Here is a 16290-nt window from a genome sequence, read left to right on the forward strand (position 1 = left end):
AATCCAGTAGTACGTTAGAATGCTTTCCCTGGGACACTTGCCCGATTTGTGGCAGCTGCTCCTAGTGGCCAAGTTCTCAGACAGGGACGACACTCAGAACCTGGGACTGTATTTCAGTCAGTAAACGACATACGAGGGAGTAAATAAGGTCATAAGCGAGGGGACAACTTTCTGGAATTAAATGCAGCTCTAGCAGATCCTGAGAAGGTCAACCTAAAGAGGTGAGAAGCAGAAAAGACCATAACAAACAGTTATAAACTCCCACACACACTCACACACCTAGGCATGGTCCGTCCAGCCCAGTGATTTCCAGCTCCTGGTAGTAGCCAGGGGGATGACTGGAGACATAGCGACAGTGACACCCCTGGCTGGAGCTTCTGTCCCACGTTGTGCTTTCTCCCTGGGTTCCTGCACTGTCAGGTCCAATTAGCATAATCCCCCCCCTACTGTCCTTAAGTCTGCTAAGAGTGGGGAGTCATCCAGCAACAGGTGGCTGAGAAGGGTCCGCTCTTGTACAATGGCCATGCTCAGACATGTGCTCACTCACACACATACAGTACATATACTCCTCTCTCTCTCTCTCTCTCTCTCTCTCTCTCTCTCACACACACACACACACACACACACACACACACACACACACAGACACACACACACTACCCAGCCGTCTCATTCTTACTCTCCTTCTCTTTATACAATCTAACTGATAGCATGACCTTGCAATAGTTGAGGTTTGATTTGTGGAGTTATGGATCCCTCCTCAACCAGCCAGGACAGCCAGTCTTGAGGAGCACCTTGTGAACTAGCCTTGTCTGGAGTACAGTACAGCACCCCTGTCTGTTGTTGTCAGCGTCCCAGAAGGAAAGCTAGGAGGCCCCTCTTCTCTACCATTCATCTGCTCCCTCCCTGGAGCAGGCAGGCAGGGTGGACAGAGCAGAGCAGAGCTGAGGGAGAGCCTGGAGCCTGACCCTGCCTGGAGGAGTAGAGGGACGTAGGTGAGGGAGTGGTGAGGGAGACCCAAACTGTGGTGAGGGAGACCCAAAAGAGCCACATCTGGCCAGGTATACAGACCTCTACATGCAGGAGCATGGGGGCATCTTATTCAAAGAAAGTAAGTCGGCTTCCTCTTCTAAGACGGGCTGGAGTTGCTGTTCAACACTTAATATGTCTTACTATACTGCCTGAATACATCTTGTTAACTAACCCTAAATATGTTTGGTTGCTTATTTATTGATTTACCTGTTGGGGGTGTAGGGAAGGTATGAGAGGGAGTCACATTCGTTGGCCTTTCGTTGGCCTTTGATCTAGACTACTTGTAACTAAAGCTATGGTATATAATTTGCTGAAAAAATGATTTATTTGAAGACTCATTATAAAGAACCAAGTACGCCTTTTGCAGACAATCTCTTTAATGGCTTAGAAGAGACAGAAATACCTGTGTCTGTTTGATATAATACCATGTTCAGTATAGTAACTGTGGACTTTACTGACTAACAAATTAATTGAATCACTTGGCTGAACATCACACAGAACATAAGCAACTTTTACTAGTCAGCCTTCAGCTGTTTGAATGGCAGGATTAGCAACCTTGACCTTTCCATTGTTTACCGTCACACATCCATGAATCCATGAATGTAACTGTGGATAATGCTGGGCATGAAGGCATGCATAGAGAATATAAATTCCGCAAATACTCCAGAGGTTTCTGATTAACTAGGGAACTTCATTGTTGGCCATTGAGCAAGCGACCATGTCCAATAGAGTATGCATAGGGCTGCATTCACAAACATTTGAACTATGGGGTGGGACGCGCCTGTTTGAGGATGTGGATCAGGTTGTGTTACCATGGAGCCAGTGGATGACAGCTGACAGCTGTGGTTCCCAGAGGGTTACTAGAGCATTATGGGATGCATGTGTCCTCTCATCACCCTAGGGGCCTGTGTCATATCTAAGGGGAATTTATGACCGAGTCAGATTAATGGGCGTATGTCTGACTGTAATTCACACAGTATCTATTTATGTGCTATGGTGAAGCCAGCCTGGAGTCAACATGTGTTCATGTGAAAGAACAGGGAAATGAAAAGTGCAAAAGTTAGGAAGTTTGTCATAAGAGAGCACCTATATCAGACACCTGCAGTCTGTTGCAGATTTTTCTGCATAGCTATGTTTACCATACCATTGTCACCAAGTAAGGGGAAAAGGTACACACACCACATACAAATAGTCTTATACTGTGATGAAATACAACCATCATAGGACTAGAATATTTACTCCATAACATTCACGGATCTCAACACAGTGTGACTGTATCTTCAGCTATCTCTTCCCATCTTTACAAATGAAATGACTCAACCTTGCCCAATATCACCAGCATTTTAACTGCATAATCCCAATCCGAATTATCCCCCAGTTTTGTAAAACAACGTTAGAAGTGAGGCATTAAGAAACATACTCACTCTGTATTATGTGCCTCTTTACAGAAGCTAATGGGGCATTATAATGAGGAAATGATGCCCTAATTCATTTTTAAAGCAATGTTCCTTATTATTAACAACGGGTTACATAACAGAATACACTTCAGTAGACAACCAGCTGTAACATGATTGGTTCAGTCTAACCCTTTTGTTTTGATCTCTCCCAATTCTTTCTCATTGGATGGCTAGGGATTGTTTGACATTATTTTGACAGGGAGTCAATGCTGAGTCCAAGTTCTCTTTTCCAGATGAGGCCTGTATAGCAACACAATACACATCAAAATTCAATGAACACATTAAAGTAACATTCATATACACATTAAAATACATGTTATAATACACAGCAATACACAAAAGGCAGAACACCATCATAACAAATTATGTTATGTCCTCTAACAACCGTCTGAAATGTACCAATTCCTCCAATTTTATAGTGTACTATAGATCATTCCACACGTAAGGTGCAAAAAAAATTCAAGCAGATCTACCCAACTCACTGGTGATTGAAGAGTCTCTTATAGGGTATATAGTGCCTTCAGAAAGTATTAATATCACTTGATATATTCTACTTTTTGCTGTTACAGCCTTAATTCAACATGTATTAACTTAATTTTTTTCTCACCCATCTAGACACAATACCCCATAATAACAAAGTGAAAACATGTTTTTAGGAATGTTAGCTAATTTATTGTTAAATTGGTTTTTGATCATTGCTAGACAACCATTTTCAAGTCTTGCCATAGTTTTAGAAGTAGGTTTAAGTCAAAACTGTAACTCGGTCACTCAGGAAAATTTTTGGAAAGCAACTACAGTTTTAGATTTGGCCTTGGGTTTTAGGTTATTGTCTTGCTAAAAGGTGTATTCATCTCCCAATTTCTGGTGGAATGCAGACTGAACCAGGTTTTCTTCCAGGATTTTGCCTGTGCTTAGCTTCATAACGTTTATTTTTTATTCTGAAAAACTCCCCAGTCCTTGATAATTACAAGCATACCCATAACATGATGCTGCCACCACTGTGCTTGAAAATATGGAGAGTGGTACTTAGTAATGTATTGGATTGGATTTGCCCCAAACATAACATGTTGTATTCTGGACAAAAAGTGATTTGCTTTGCCACATTTTTTGCAGTATTACTTTAGTGCCTTGTTGCAAACAGGATGCATGTTTTAGAATATTTGTAATTCTGTACAGGCTTCCTTATTTTCACTCTGTCAATTAGGTTAGTATTATGTAGTAACTACAATGTTGTTGATTCATTCTCAGTTTTCTCCTATCAAAGCCATTCAAATCTGTAACTGATTTCACCATTGGCCTCATGGTGAAATCCCTGAACAGTTTCCTTCCTCTCTGGCAACTGAGTTAGGAAGGACACCTGCATCTTTGTAGTGACTGGGTGTAAATATACACCATACTGTCACGTTCTGACCATAGTTCTGTTATTTTATCTTTATTATGGTCAGGGTGTGAGTTGGGTGGGCAGTCTGTTTGTTTTTCTATGTTGGTTTTTGAGTTTGGCCTAGTATGGTTCTCAATCAGAGGCAGCTGTCAATTGTTGTCCCTCATTGAGAATCATACTTAGGTAGCCTGGGTTTCAGTTTTGGGTTGTGGGTGTTTGTCTTCCGTGTCAGTGTTTGTCGCCATACTGGACTGTTTCATTCATTTCACGTGTAATGTTTTTTATTTCGTAGTGTTCAGTTTGTTTTAAAAGAAACATTATGGACACTTACCACGCTGCGTTTTGGTCCTCCGATCCTTCTCGCTTCTCCTCCTCAGAAGAGGAGGACGAGGTTCGTTACACATACAAAGTGTAATTAATAACTTCACCATGCTCAAAGGGATATTCAATGTCTTATTTTTAAAATGTTACCCATCTACCAATAGGTGCCCTTCTTTGCGAGGCATTGGAAAACCTCCCTGGTCCTTGTGGTTGAATCTGTGTTTGAAATTCACAGCTTGACTGAGGAAACTTACAGATAATTGTATGTGGGGGGTACAGAGATGAGGTAGTCATAAAAAAATGTATGTTAAACACTATTATGCACAGAGTGAGTCCATGCAACTTATTTAGGCTTGCCATAACAAAGGGGTTGAATACTTGTTGACTCAAGACATTTCAGCTTTTACTTTTTAATTTATTTGTAAAACTTTAGAAAAACATAATTCCACTTTGACATTATGGGGTATTGTGTTTAGGCCATTTTATCACTTGTAAATTCAGACTGTAACACAACAAAAGTCATGGGGTGTGAATACTTTCTGAAGGTACTGTAGACTGTTAAAACTGTATCAGGTTGACCTTACTAAACTCATATTAATCATAGAGGGGAAGAGATGCATGTAACACCAGGGTCTTTTATTTGACTGCAACCATGATGAGACAGAGCATGGATATGGCTCTCAGTTTCTTCACTGATAGTACTGCATTTTCCCTACTGCTATCTGGGACATCGAGTAGAGTTAAATCTGTCTTGTGCCAAAAACCCACTGAGGCAGATTAAGGCAATCAGAGAAAATCCCTGTCCACATTACCCAATGGACAGACTAAAAATACTGGCTACCTCTTTAGAAAGAATTTAACTGCAAAGTAACTGGTGTTATGGACATGCAGAGAAACTACAGTATCAGTGCTATGTTTTTTTCACAGGTCTAAAGTTACCCTAAAGCTTGCCATTTGTATTGCACAGTAATGTACACTGCTGGTCCCATGTTTCATGACCTTAAATAAAAGATCCCCAAATTAGTCCTATAAGCACAAAAAAGCTTATTTCTCTCAAATTTTGAGCACAAAAGTGTTACCATGCTGGGGAATCTAAAATGTGCCGTATTTTTCCAACAACACAATGCGGCAGATGTCTCAGGTTTTGAGGGAGTGTGCAATTGGCATGCTGACTGCAGGAATGTCCACCAGAGCTGTTGCCAGAGAATTTCATGTTTATTTCTCTACCATCTCTATCATAAGAATTTGGCAGCACATCCAAGCGGCCTTACAACCGCAGACCACGTGTATGGCGTCGTGTGGACAATGTCAAAGTTGTGAACAGAGTGCCTCATGGTAATGGTGGGGTTATGGTATGGACAACAAACACATTTTATCGATGGCAATTTGAATTCACAGAGATACCGTGAAGAGATCCTGAGGCACATTGCCATGCCATTCATCCAACGCCATCACCTCATGTTTCAGCATGATCATGCATGTCCCCATGTCGCAAGGATCTGTACACCATTCCTGGAAGCTGAAAATATCCCAGTTCTTCCATGGCCTGCATACTCACCAGACATTTCACCCATTAAGAATGTTTGGGATGCTCTGGATCGACGTGTACGACAGCGTGTTCCAGGTCCCGCCAATATCCAGCAACTTCTCACAGCCATGGAAGAGGAGTGGGACAACATTCCATAGGCCACAATCAACAGTCTGATCAACTGTCGCGCTGCATGAGGCAATTGGTAGCCACACCAGATACTGACTGGTTATCTGATCCACGCCACTACCTTTTTTTAAAGGTATCAGTGACCAACAGATGCAAATCTGTATTCCCAGTCATGTGAAATCCAAAGATTAGGGCCTCATTTATTTATTGAAATTGACTGATTTCCTTATATGAACTGGAACTCCGAAAAATCTTTGAAATTGTTGCATGTTGCATTTTATTTTTGTTCAGTGTATTTGATAGAACAGCACTGTAATAATTCTGCTGAGCAACCATTCGTCTGTTACCTACAAACCCAGAATATATTTGTAGGTATTTCTTACATAATTGTTTAATTAGACTTTCAGACATAAGACCCGACCCATGCAGAAATTTGGAATGCTTTTTTATTAAACTGCCTGGCTCATTGATGAGGTTCTTTAGTCACTATTGTCTGTGGCCATCGACAGTGTCTAAATGAGGGAAGGAAGAGAAAGATGGTGGAGGAAGGTGAGAGTTGATGGGTAGTAGCCTACAGGTCTGTCCTCAAAGTTCTGGGTCATGGCTAATTAGGTGCTAAGAGTGTTTAAAAAAGGGAAAGCATTCTTAATCCCCAAACAGTTTACAGTCAATTAAACATCTATTCATTTAATTGAAATGTCATGGAAACAACGTTGATTCAAGCAGTGTGTGCCCAGTGGGAATGCACAATGGAATTGGAGTACACTGGGACACTAAAGAAAACATTAACAACCTATTTTGAAATGTATTCAATACTCTTTTAGTTATTTTCTATAAGTACCATTTGATCAGTTGTGGAGCTTTGAGTAAGCAGTCGCAACATTCTCCTTGAGAGTTTTTGGGAGTAAATCAAGGCATTGTTGAGGTGAGGCACGGTAGGTGCGAAAGTGTTCACCCCCTTGGCATTATTCCTACTAACCTGGAATTAAAATTAAAATATTTGGTGGGGGGGTGGGTGTATCATTTGATTTACACAAGATGCCTACCACTTTGAAGATGCAAAATATTTTGTATTGTGGAAGAAATAAGACAAAATAACAGAAAACTTGAGTGTACATAAGACCCCCCCCCCCCCCCCCCCCCCCCGGTGTACAGCAATCTTTAAATCATACCACAGGTTCTCAATTGGATTGAGGTATGGGATTTGACTAGGCCATTCCAAGACATTTAAATGTTTCCCCTTAAACCACTCAAGTGTTGCTTTTAGTAGTATGCTTAGGGTCATTGTCCTGCTGGAAGGCGAACCTCCAACCCATTCTCAAATTTATGGAAGACTGAAACAGGTTTCCCTCAAGAATTTCCCTGTATTTAGCACCATCCATCACTCCTTTAATTCTGACCAGTTTCCCAGTCCCTGCCGATGAAAAACATCTTGATGAAAAACATCTCCCACAGCATAATGCTGAACCACCATGCTTCACTGTGGGGGTGTTTTTCTCGGGGTGATGAGAGGTGTTGGGTTTGCGCCAGACATAGCCTTTTCCTTGATGGCCAAAAACCTACGTTTTAGTCTCATCTGACCAGAGTACATTCTTCCATATGTTTGGGAAGTCCCCCACATGCCTTTTGGCGAATACCAAATGTGTTTGCTTATTTTTTACTTTAAGTAATGGCTTTTTTCTGGCCACTCTTCCGTAAAGCCCAGCTCTGTGGAGTGTACGGCTTAAATTGGTCCTATGGACAGATACTCCAATCTCTGCTGTGGAGCTTTGCAGCTCCTTCAGGGTTATCTTTGGTCTCTTTGTTGCCTCACTGATTAATTCCCTCCTTGTCACGTCTGCTCCCACTCTTCCCTCCCCCTGGCGCTTGAGGACGCCAGGTTGCCCTGCATCACACACTACTGCCATCCATCACGCACTGCCTTCCCTCGTCACACACATCAGCGTTATTGGACTCACCTGGACTCACTTATCACCTGTTTATTTCCTCCCCTATATTTGTCAGTTCCCCAGCTCTGTTCCCCACTGTTGCATTGATAGTTTTTTTGTCTTTGTTTTCTGTATGCTGACGCTATTCCTGTCTCGTTATATGTCCATCATTTATTAAATGTTACTCCCCGTACCTGTTTCGTCTCTCCAGCGTCAATATATGTGACACTCCTTGCCTGGTCCGTGAGTTTTGGTGGGCGGCCCTCTCTTGGCAGGTTTGTTGTGGTGACATATTCTTTACATTTTTGAATAAGTGATTTAATGGTGCTCCGTGGGATATTCAAAGTTTCTGATATTTTTTTATAACCCAACCCAGATTTTTATTTAACTAATTATGTGACTTCTGAAGGTAATTGGTTGCACCAGATCTTATTTAGGGGCTTCATAACAAAGGGGGTGAATACCAATGCACGCACCACTTTTCCATAATATATATATATATATTTTTTTTAAACAAGTTCTTTTTTTCATTTCACTTCACCAATTGACTATTTTGTGTACGTCAATTACATGAAATACAAATAAAAATCCATTTAAATGACAGGTTGTAATGCAACAAAATAGGAAAAATGCCAAGTGGGATGAATACTTTTGCAAGGCACTGTAGGCATGAAGGTTTTTAAACAAATGTTCCCGTTCATGGTTAAGGTTGTATATGTTGGCTCAATCAGAAATTACCTTTACAAGCTACAATGCCTATAGCCCATGATAGGATGGAATCCTGGCATAATTTAGGAAGACATTTTGGGGGGAATAATGCGAAGGGGGATTAGTACTTTTACAAGACACTGTATCTGTAATGATATGGCTGTAGTGAGAGGGTGAGGGTAGGGTAGCTTGGGTAGATGGCTACATTGAAATAGGAAACATCCATGAGCTATGTTTGTTGATGATTTGTGGGTCCCTATGCCAACCAGATGTACTGCTTACTTATTAAACACACAGAGGTGGTAATGATGATAGGACTTCTGACTAAAACCTTTAAGACTGACAATAAACTTAGAATCTGTAATGTAATGGTTTACTGCAATGCCCTAATGTTCAAGATGCTCCAAAGACCAAGCTCTGGGCAGGACAAATTCCATGCCTGAAAACCAAGTCACATGTTTAAAACTGTGAGACAGAAGACTAGCACTTGCTATTTAAACTAAACACAGGCCAAAAAGGCAACTCAATATTAAGGTTAATTAAAGAGTAAGCCACATACTAACCTTTCTCTGACCCTCTGCAAATGCTTACTTAAAGGCCCCTACCAGAGGGCAATGCATAATTCCTGTCGTAGAGCGGAAATTGTTTAGGTTCCTTGTTTATGTCCCACCTCTGAAGACTGACGCAGGCTGCTAATACTTATTCACAAATTGAGGGTTGGAACGTTGTGGTGATTTCCACATGGAGTGGGGAAATAACAACAAGTAGGGCATTGACAGATATCAGTGTAGCTAGCTAGCATATCTAGCAAGCTAATGCTATCTGTTTCTGTTTTTTTTACGACACCATGTTCAAAAGATTAGCTACCTGGCTAGGCTATCACACATGGAAAAATACTATAGTGTATACTATGTTAGGAATATTATAGTTCACTGTCGTGTTTTGCAGACTGAAGTATGGTATACTGTAGTATTTACTATAGTTTTTTTGCAGACTGTGGTGTACCGTAGTATTTACTGTAGTGTTTTGTTATTATCTTTAATATATACGTGGGGGGCTTTCTCCTTGAGAAAACCTACTGGAGTTACAGACATATTCACAGATAAGACAAACCTGACCTCTCCCCTCTCTGGGCCCCAAGTAACTTTTTCCCACATAAGCATACTTATGAACATTGATAAAACATCTTATTTATCAATGTTACCAAAATAATTCTGATTCTGCCACAACAGTAGGTAGGTAGGTATAAAGGAAGGACTGGGGTCTGTACATTCAGCACTTCAGCTGTCTTCCATACCGTAGGGAACACTATATATGGCCTATACTTGGCATGTAGGTTTCTTACTTACGGGTGGCACATATTAGGATATGGGGGACAGGAATGGGTAGGGTATATGCTAATGAAATACTGTAGTATTTACTATAGTTAAAAAATATATCTTCTTGCAGAATGTAGTGTTTTTGTGGACATTTATGAAATATTTTGTGTGGATAATACTTCAGTATTTCCTATAGTGTTCTACAGTATACTACAGTATACTACACAATTCTATACTAAGTACTACACATGATCGAGGGATAGCCTACTACAGTGTGTAGTATAGTATTCTACTTAAGTGATAATGCCCGAGAAGCGGGTGTTTGGAGGACATATTGGCACGGATGTTGGTCAAACCGTGCAAATATATCCTCCAAACACTGGTTTCTCAGGCATTATCACAATGGGTTACCAACATATTCAAATAATGATTTATATATTTTTATTTTTTTAAATTTTGATTAATTTATTCATATTATTTCATCCTTCCACAAGATATAGTCCTGAAACAAATCTAGGGTTGCTACCCAAGCCGGCTGGTCGTTCGTTCTATTGGTTCAGTTGCCAGAGACGCGACCCAGTCATTTAGTATTTTTGTTCTGTATCTATGGACGTTCAGTCGTTCGTTCTAAATGTACCATTGCCATACTGGCTAGCAACGTTCTCATCCATTGCTTGATAGCAAGCCAACGACAGCTAACTTACAGTCAGGTCAAATAGTGCAGCCAGAATAACAAAAGTAGCTGCATTTGCATTTGTTTAAGCTGTTTTCTAGTGACATTTATTTGGATACATCCATAACAATGTGCTAATGAGGCACCTGGCATAGAAAATGTGCTCTCTCGTCAGGACGCTGTTGTTCAGGGGAGCTAGCCAACAACACAGCTCACACAATCAATTCAAACTGAAGCTGAAAAGACTACAAACTAGCTGCACCGTTTAGTTTTACCTTCTTCAATTTACATTTACACTTTGTAAACATTCATAAAAATGAGGCCAGCTGTTCCATGATTTCGACTGGCTGAGAAATGTTGCCTGCCTGTCTGTCTCTACCCGACTCCTGACATGTTCCTTACTATCGGACAGCTGGAGATCGAATTTGAATATTGAAACAATGTTGCAAAGGCAGAGAGCAAGGTTTATACAAATCTCTGCTGTTGAAAACTAAATGTTAGTCTAAAAGAAATGTGTGATAATGTCTAGATGTATTTTATTGTGGATATAAAGTTTATACATTTCCTGGCTAGGCTGATGAGACAGTGGATTGCACAGTCAGATGGAACAGAGTAAATAGGAATTTTAACGTCATAGATTGTGGAATAGACACCGTCTGGAATGCAGTTTTAACCTATCAGCGTTCTAGATTAGAACCAGCCACTGTATAAAGTATACTACAGTTTACTCTAGAATTCTATAGTAAGTACTGTAGTATTTTGTATGTGGGATAGCTGGTTTTGGAGCAGGATTTGTCATATGCATTTAGGGAAAACTTCGCCACAGATGGATGGGGGAAACCAGCATCTATTGTTATCTCCAAAGTTGTGTCATCTTACATATTGCGGATGCAAATATGCCATAGAAATAGAAGGTACATTTTCCCTGTAATTCTCCTTTGTTTATGGCGCAACAAGCAACCTGGTCTCAGATAAAGATGTGCAATACTATACGTCCTCCAAGAGGCATCATAAGTTACTTCATCCAATTCGTATGCTATTGTACGACCGGGTAAGATGTATGATACTATACGTCCTCTGATTTGTATGATATTGGTATTGTATCCATTCATTATGTAACCTAACATAATTGAACATATCATACTAAATGGATTGCCACACATTTACCTACAGATTAATACAAATTGTCCTGAGACCACGTTGCAGACACAGCTTGCCCTGGCAGTATCCGTAAGACTTCATTAAACAGGAGGAATTCAGGATCAGTCTCAGTGAGTACAGAGACGTCTGTGAATAATGGGTTTAAATATGCCCAAAACAGCAGTTTGTGTCCTGTGAATTTCTATATAAGGCAATGTGGAAAATAAAATTATACATTAGTATACACTTGCCAAAAGTGAATGAGGAGCGATGTGGATGTCTGTACCTGTTGTTATTGTTAAGGTTCACTGAATGTTTAAAATGAAGGATTGACCATTGCTCTCTGGGCCATGACATTTAGGATGATGCCTTTGATGCATTTTGAGCTGTAACAATCCCAGGGCCTCCAAACCACCAATCGCCAGTCACTCCCTCAACCATGAAGCCAGTGTGATGCTGTATTTAAACAAAAAAGATACACTCCAAGCAGGAGAGAACACTTATCACAGGGAGAGAAAACAGAGAGAAACATAATGTTGCTTCATTCCCATATCTGAGAAGAACTGGGCTGGACGGAATGTGCTGTAGCTGTGTCTTTCTATTACATATTTTAAAGCTCATATAGGTTAATGTAACCTACCCTCCTATGATTACATACTTCTTCAATAAACTATCATGACTATTATTGTTATCAAGAAAACTGACACCATCCATGTTTTGTAATAAACTAAATTGTACTCTATAATATGTTATGGAAACAGTACTGCAGTTATGACAGTGCTGCTGATTAAAAAATATTTCACATGTAAACATTACAATGGCGGTTTGTCCTTGAGAACATTTCAGTCATTCTAGAATTTGAAAAATGCACCAACAGCAGCAGAGAGAGAGGTTTACACAATAATGTCTGTTACATGGCAATAATGATAAGATATCAAAACAAAACTCCAATTCTAAATCCACTTGAGCCCAACCCTGCTGGACAGCCAATCAATACCAAGCTGGCAAAGCAGAAACCCCAGACAACATCATACCAGCCAGGCCTGGTCTCTCACCTGTGTGCACACATTTTGATCCCAGGCCATGCCAGGCTGACGCTGGTGTCAGTGCAGCCTATGATGGAACTACAACCTGCCCTGTGTCGTCCATCCTTGTGTGACATGCTGTCAGACATCTGTCCCTGTTGCTGGCATGTGACCTACAGTCGCCCAGCTGCAGATCCATATGACCAGATGGTGTTTGTGTTTACCTGCATGCTCCTGTCCTCATTACAAGCTCTTCTGGCTCCACCATATAGGACATTGTTTTATTTGTATTTTATTTCACCTTTATTTAACCAGGTAGGCCAGTTGAGAACAAGTTCTCATTTACAACTGCGACCTGGCAGTTATACTTAAAATACTATACCATCCAACAGTTCAAATCCCTCAGATATCGGTATTTTCACCAAAGCTGCAACATGGAACTGAAATGGTACTGTAGCTGTAACGAGAGTAGAGGGCCTCACTTGGACTAGCTCTGAAGGTGCTGCTATCACAATCAGTTGTGGCAGATATATACTGAAAGTACAAAACATTAAGAACACCTTCCTACTATTAAGCTAGCCCTCAGAACAGCCTAAATTTGTCAGGGAATGGACTCAAGGTGTTGAAAGCATTCCACAGGGATGCTGGCCCCTGTTGACTCCAATGCTTCCCAACGTTGTGTCAATTTGGCTAGATGACCTCTGGGTGGTGGACCATTCTTGATACACACAGGAAACTGTTGAGCATGAAAAACCCAGCATCATTGCAGTTCTTGACACAAACCGGTGTGCCTGGTACCTACAACCAAACCCCGTTCAAAGGAACTTAAATCTTTTGTCTTACCCACTCACCCTCTGAAAGGCACATATACACAATCCATGTCTCAATTGGGATCATATCTTTCACCTGGATCTGTCAGTCTGTCATGAAAAGAGGTGTTCTTAATGTTTTGTGCACTCAGTGTACAGTAGATGTGTTTCTCCACTAGGGGGCAGAATCAGTAGTCTCAACAGAGTTCAATCTGATAATGCATAAATCTGAATTTGTATGACCATTGCATGTTGTGTAGTCTTGCTGTTGTTATTGATGTTGTTGCTGTTGTTATGTGTGTGCGCACATACATGTGTGCGTTAATGTGGGTGTATGTTACAGCCTGACTCAGGAAAGTGAACACTTTGCAGTTTAAAATTGTCTTTAAAAATGTTGTTCTGCCTGAGTACATTAGTTTTCCTTCCTTTGATGACTTGTGGTGTAGAACTGGGATCCCAGATAGGGGGCGGTGAGAGTAACACTAATGTACTGTCCTGAGGTGTACACTGCCCCTGAGCACTGATTTAGGATCAGGTTCATGGAGTGGTGCTCATATTTGTTTACTTTCAGTAAACAAAAAAACTGTCTATTCAGGATCCTGACTTACCAAGGAACTAGCTCAACTTCTCCAAGTCCTCAACGGAGTCGACAGTGGGTTAACAGCAACACTGACCGTGTCACTACCCATTATCAAGGGGCAATGCTGTCCTACTACGTGTCAGGTTCTAAATCAACATTACAGGTTTTAAATATGCACACTCTCTTGGGTAGTTCCCTCTGTCTCTTCCAATGAACTAGTCCTGAATACCTCTGACAATCTCTCTGTTTTTACTGCTCTTTCATCGTATCTAGAAAGCTGTGCATTAAGGAACTCCATATGACTCAGGAGGATCATGTAGTGTACTGTACTGAGGCAATGTGTCAGCCACAAGACTTGATTGTGTAAGATATAGATATTTATATACATGTTTTAAATGGCCAATGATGATTGTGTAATTATCATGATATACTCACATTGTGGGTGTGGACGTGTTTAACAAAAACAAAACAAACAAAGATTTCACCAACTAGGGATATTTTGTTAGTCCCAACAAGGTCAAATGCTATTTCTAGGGGGTTTAGGGTTAAGGTTCGATTTAGTGTTAGGGTTAGAATTAGGTTTAGGGTTAGGAGCTAGGGTTGGTTTAAGGGTTAGTGTTAGGGTTAGGTTTAGATTTTTGGGTTAAGGTTAGGGTTAAGGGTAAGGGAAAATAGGATTTCAAATGGAACTGAATTGTGTGTCCCCACAGGTTAGTTATACAAGACTGTGTGCGTGTGTGTAATTGAATGCATAACACTGATCTCTAATGGGCCAGGTAACCAGTCCTGCTCCTGGCGATATCAACCAGGCAATATCAAGGTTAGGGTTAAAGTTAGAATTAGTGGTTGGAAGGTGCCATGGTTGTGTACTTCCTAGCAACCCTGCTCTCCCGTCCGGAGCCTCTGCTACCAGCCTGTGTCGTCTGGGTAACCTGAGCACCCTAAGGTGTGAAACCAGAGCACCAGATCACCGGACCAGGGTCCAAATCGATTTGACAAAAAAAGTCCAACCTCTTTGTCTCAAACCTTTATTATGGGGAAGAGGCATAGAGGCACTTTCTCAGGATGCTTAATAAAACCAGAGGAAAATCAAACAGGACTCTGAATGGAAAGGTCAAATGACCACTGGGTGGTAAGGAGACACTGGGCCAGGGCAATACACAACATAACATTCTAAACCCAGGTCAGCCAGCCTGTAGGCATATAGTAGGATGCTTTATGAACACCGTGTTTCCCGCTATCTATTGCTGTTCACTGGACCCTATGATTACTTGGCTACATAGCTGATGCCTGCTGGACTGTTCATTAATCATGGTACTCCATTTTGTTTATTTTGTTTATCTGTCGGCCCCAGCCTCAAACTCAGGCCACGTGTGTAGTTAACTGACCCGCTCTGTCCATTCATCGACATTTTACCTGTTGTTGTCTTAAGCTGATTAGTTGCTGTCTTACCCGTTGTTGTCTTAGCTAGCTCTCCAAATCAACACCTGTGATTACTTTATGCCTCGCTTTATGTCTCTCTCTAATGTCAATATGCCTTGTGTACTGTTGTTTAGGGTAGTTATCATTGTTTTATTTTACTGCAGAGTCCCTAGTCCCACTCAACATGCCTCAGATAGCTCTTTTTTCCCACCTCCCACATATGCGGTGACCTCACCTAGTATAGCTAGTGCCTCCAGAGATGCAACCTCTCTTATCATCACTCAATGCCTGAGTTTACCTCCACTGTACCCGCACCCTACCATACCCTTGTCTGTACATTATGCCCTGAATCTATCCTACCACGCTCAGAAATCTTCTCCTTCTATTCTCTGTCCCCAACGCACTAGACAACTAGTTTTGATAGCCTTCATCCTACTCTTCCTCTGTTCCTCAGGTGATGTAGAGGTTAATCCAGGCCCTGAGTGTCCCCAGGTGCTCTCTTTTGTTGACTTCTGTAACTGTAAAAGCCTTAGTTTCATGCATGTTAACATCAGAAGCCTCCTCCCTAAGTTTGTTTTACTCACTGCTTTGTTTTACTCACTCCGCCAACCCTGATGTCCTTGCCGTGTCTGAATCCTGGCTTAGGAAGGCTACCAAAAATTCTGAGATTTCCAACATTTTCCGTCAAGATGGAACTGCCAAAGGTGGGTGAGTTGCAATCTACTGCAGAGATAGCCTGCAAAGTTCTGTCATACTTTCCAGGGCTATGCCCAAACAGTGCTTCTAATTTTTTTAAATTAATCTCTGAAGAAATAAGTCTCTCACTGTTGCCGCCTGA

The 16290-nt window shown here is 41.1% G+C and overlaps 1 protein-coding gene across 1 annotated transcript in view; it reads left to right on the forward strand.

Annotated features, from left to right (window-relative positions):
• Window positions 1-945: 945 nt before the first annotated feature.
• Window positions 946-16290, forward strand: part of LOC109891019 (protein FAM107B-like) — a 44549-nt gene continuing 29204 nt past the window's right edge. Inside the window, exon 1 of the mRNA XM_020483256.2 lies at window positions 946-1111. Coding sequence (XP_020338845.1) covers window positions 1088-1111 — 24 coding nt within the window. The 5' untranslated portion in view covers window positions 946-1087. The remainder of the gene's footprint in view (window positions 1112-16290) is intronic.

The sequence above is a fragment of the Oncorhynchus kisutch genome, linkage group LG5, assembly GCF_002021735.2.
Source record: "Oncorhynchus kisutch isolate 150728-3 linkage group LG5, Okis_V2, whole genome shotgun sequence".
In the NCBI taxonomy this organism is placed as follows: domain Eukaryota; kingdom Metazoa; phylum Chordata; class Actinopteri; order Salmoniformes; family Salmonidae; genus Oncorhynchus; species Oncorhynchus kisutch.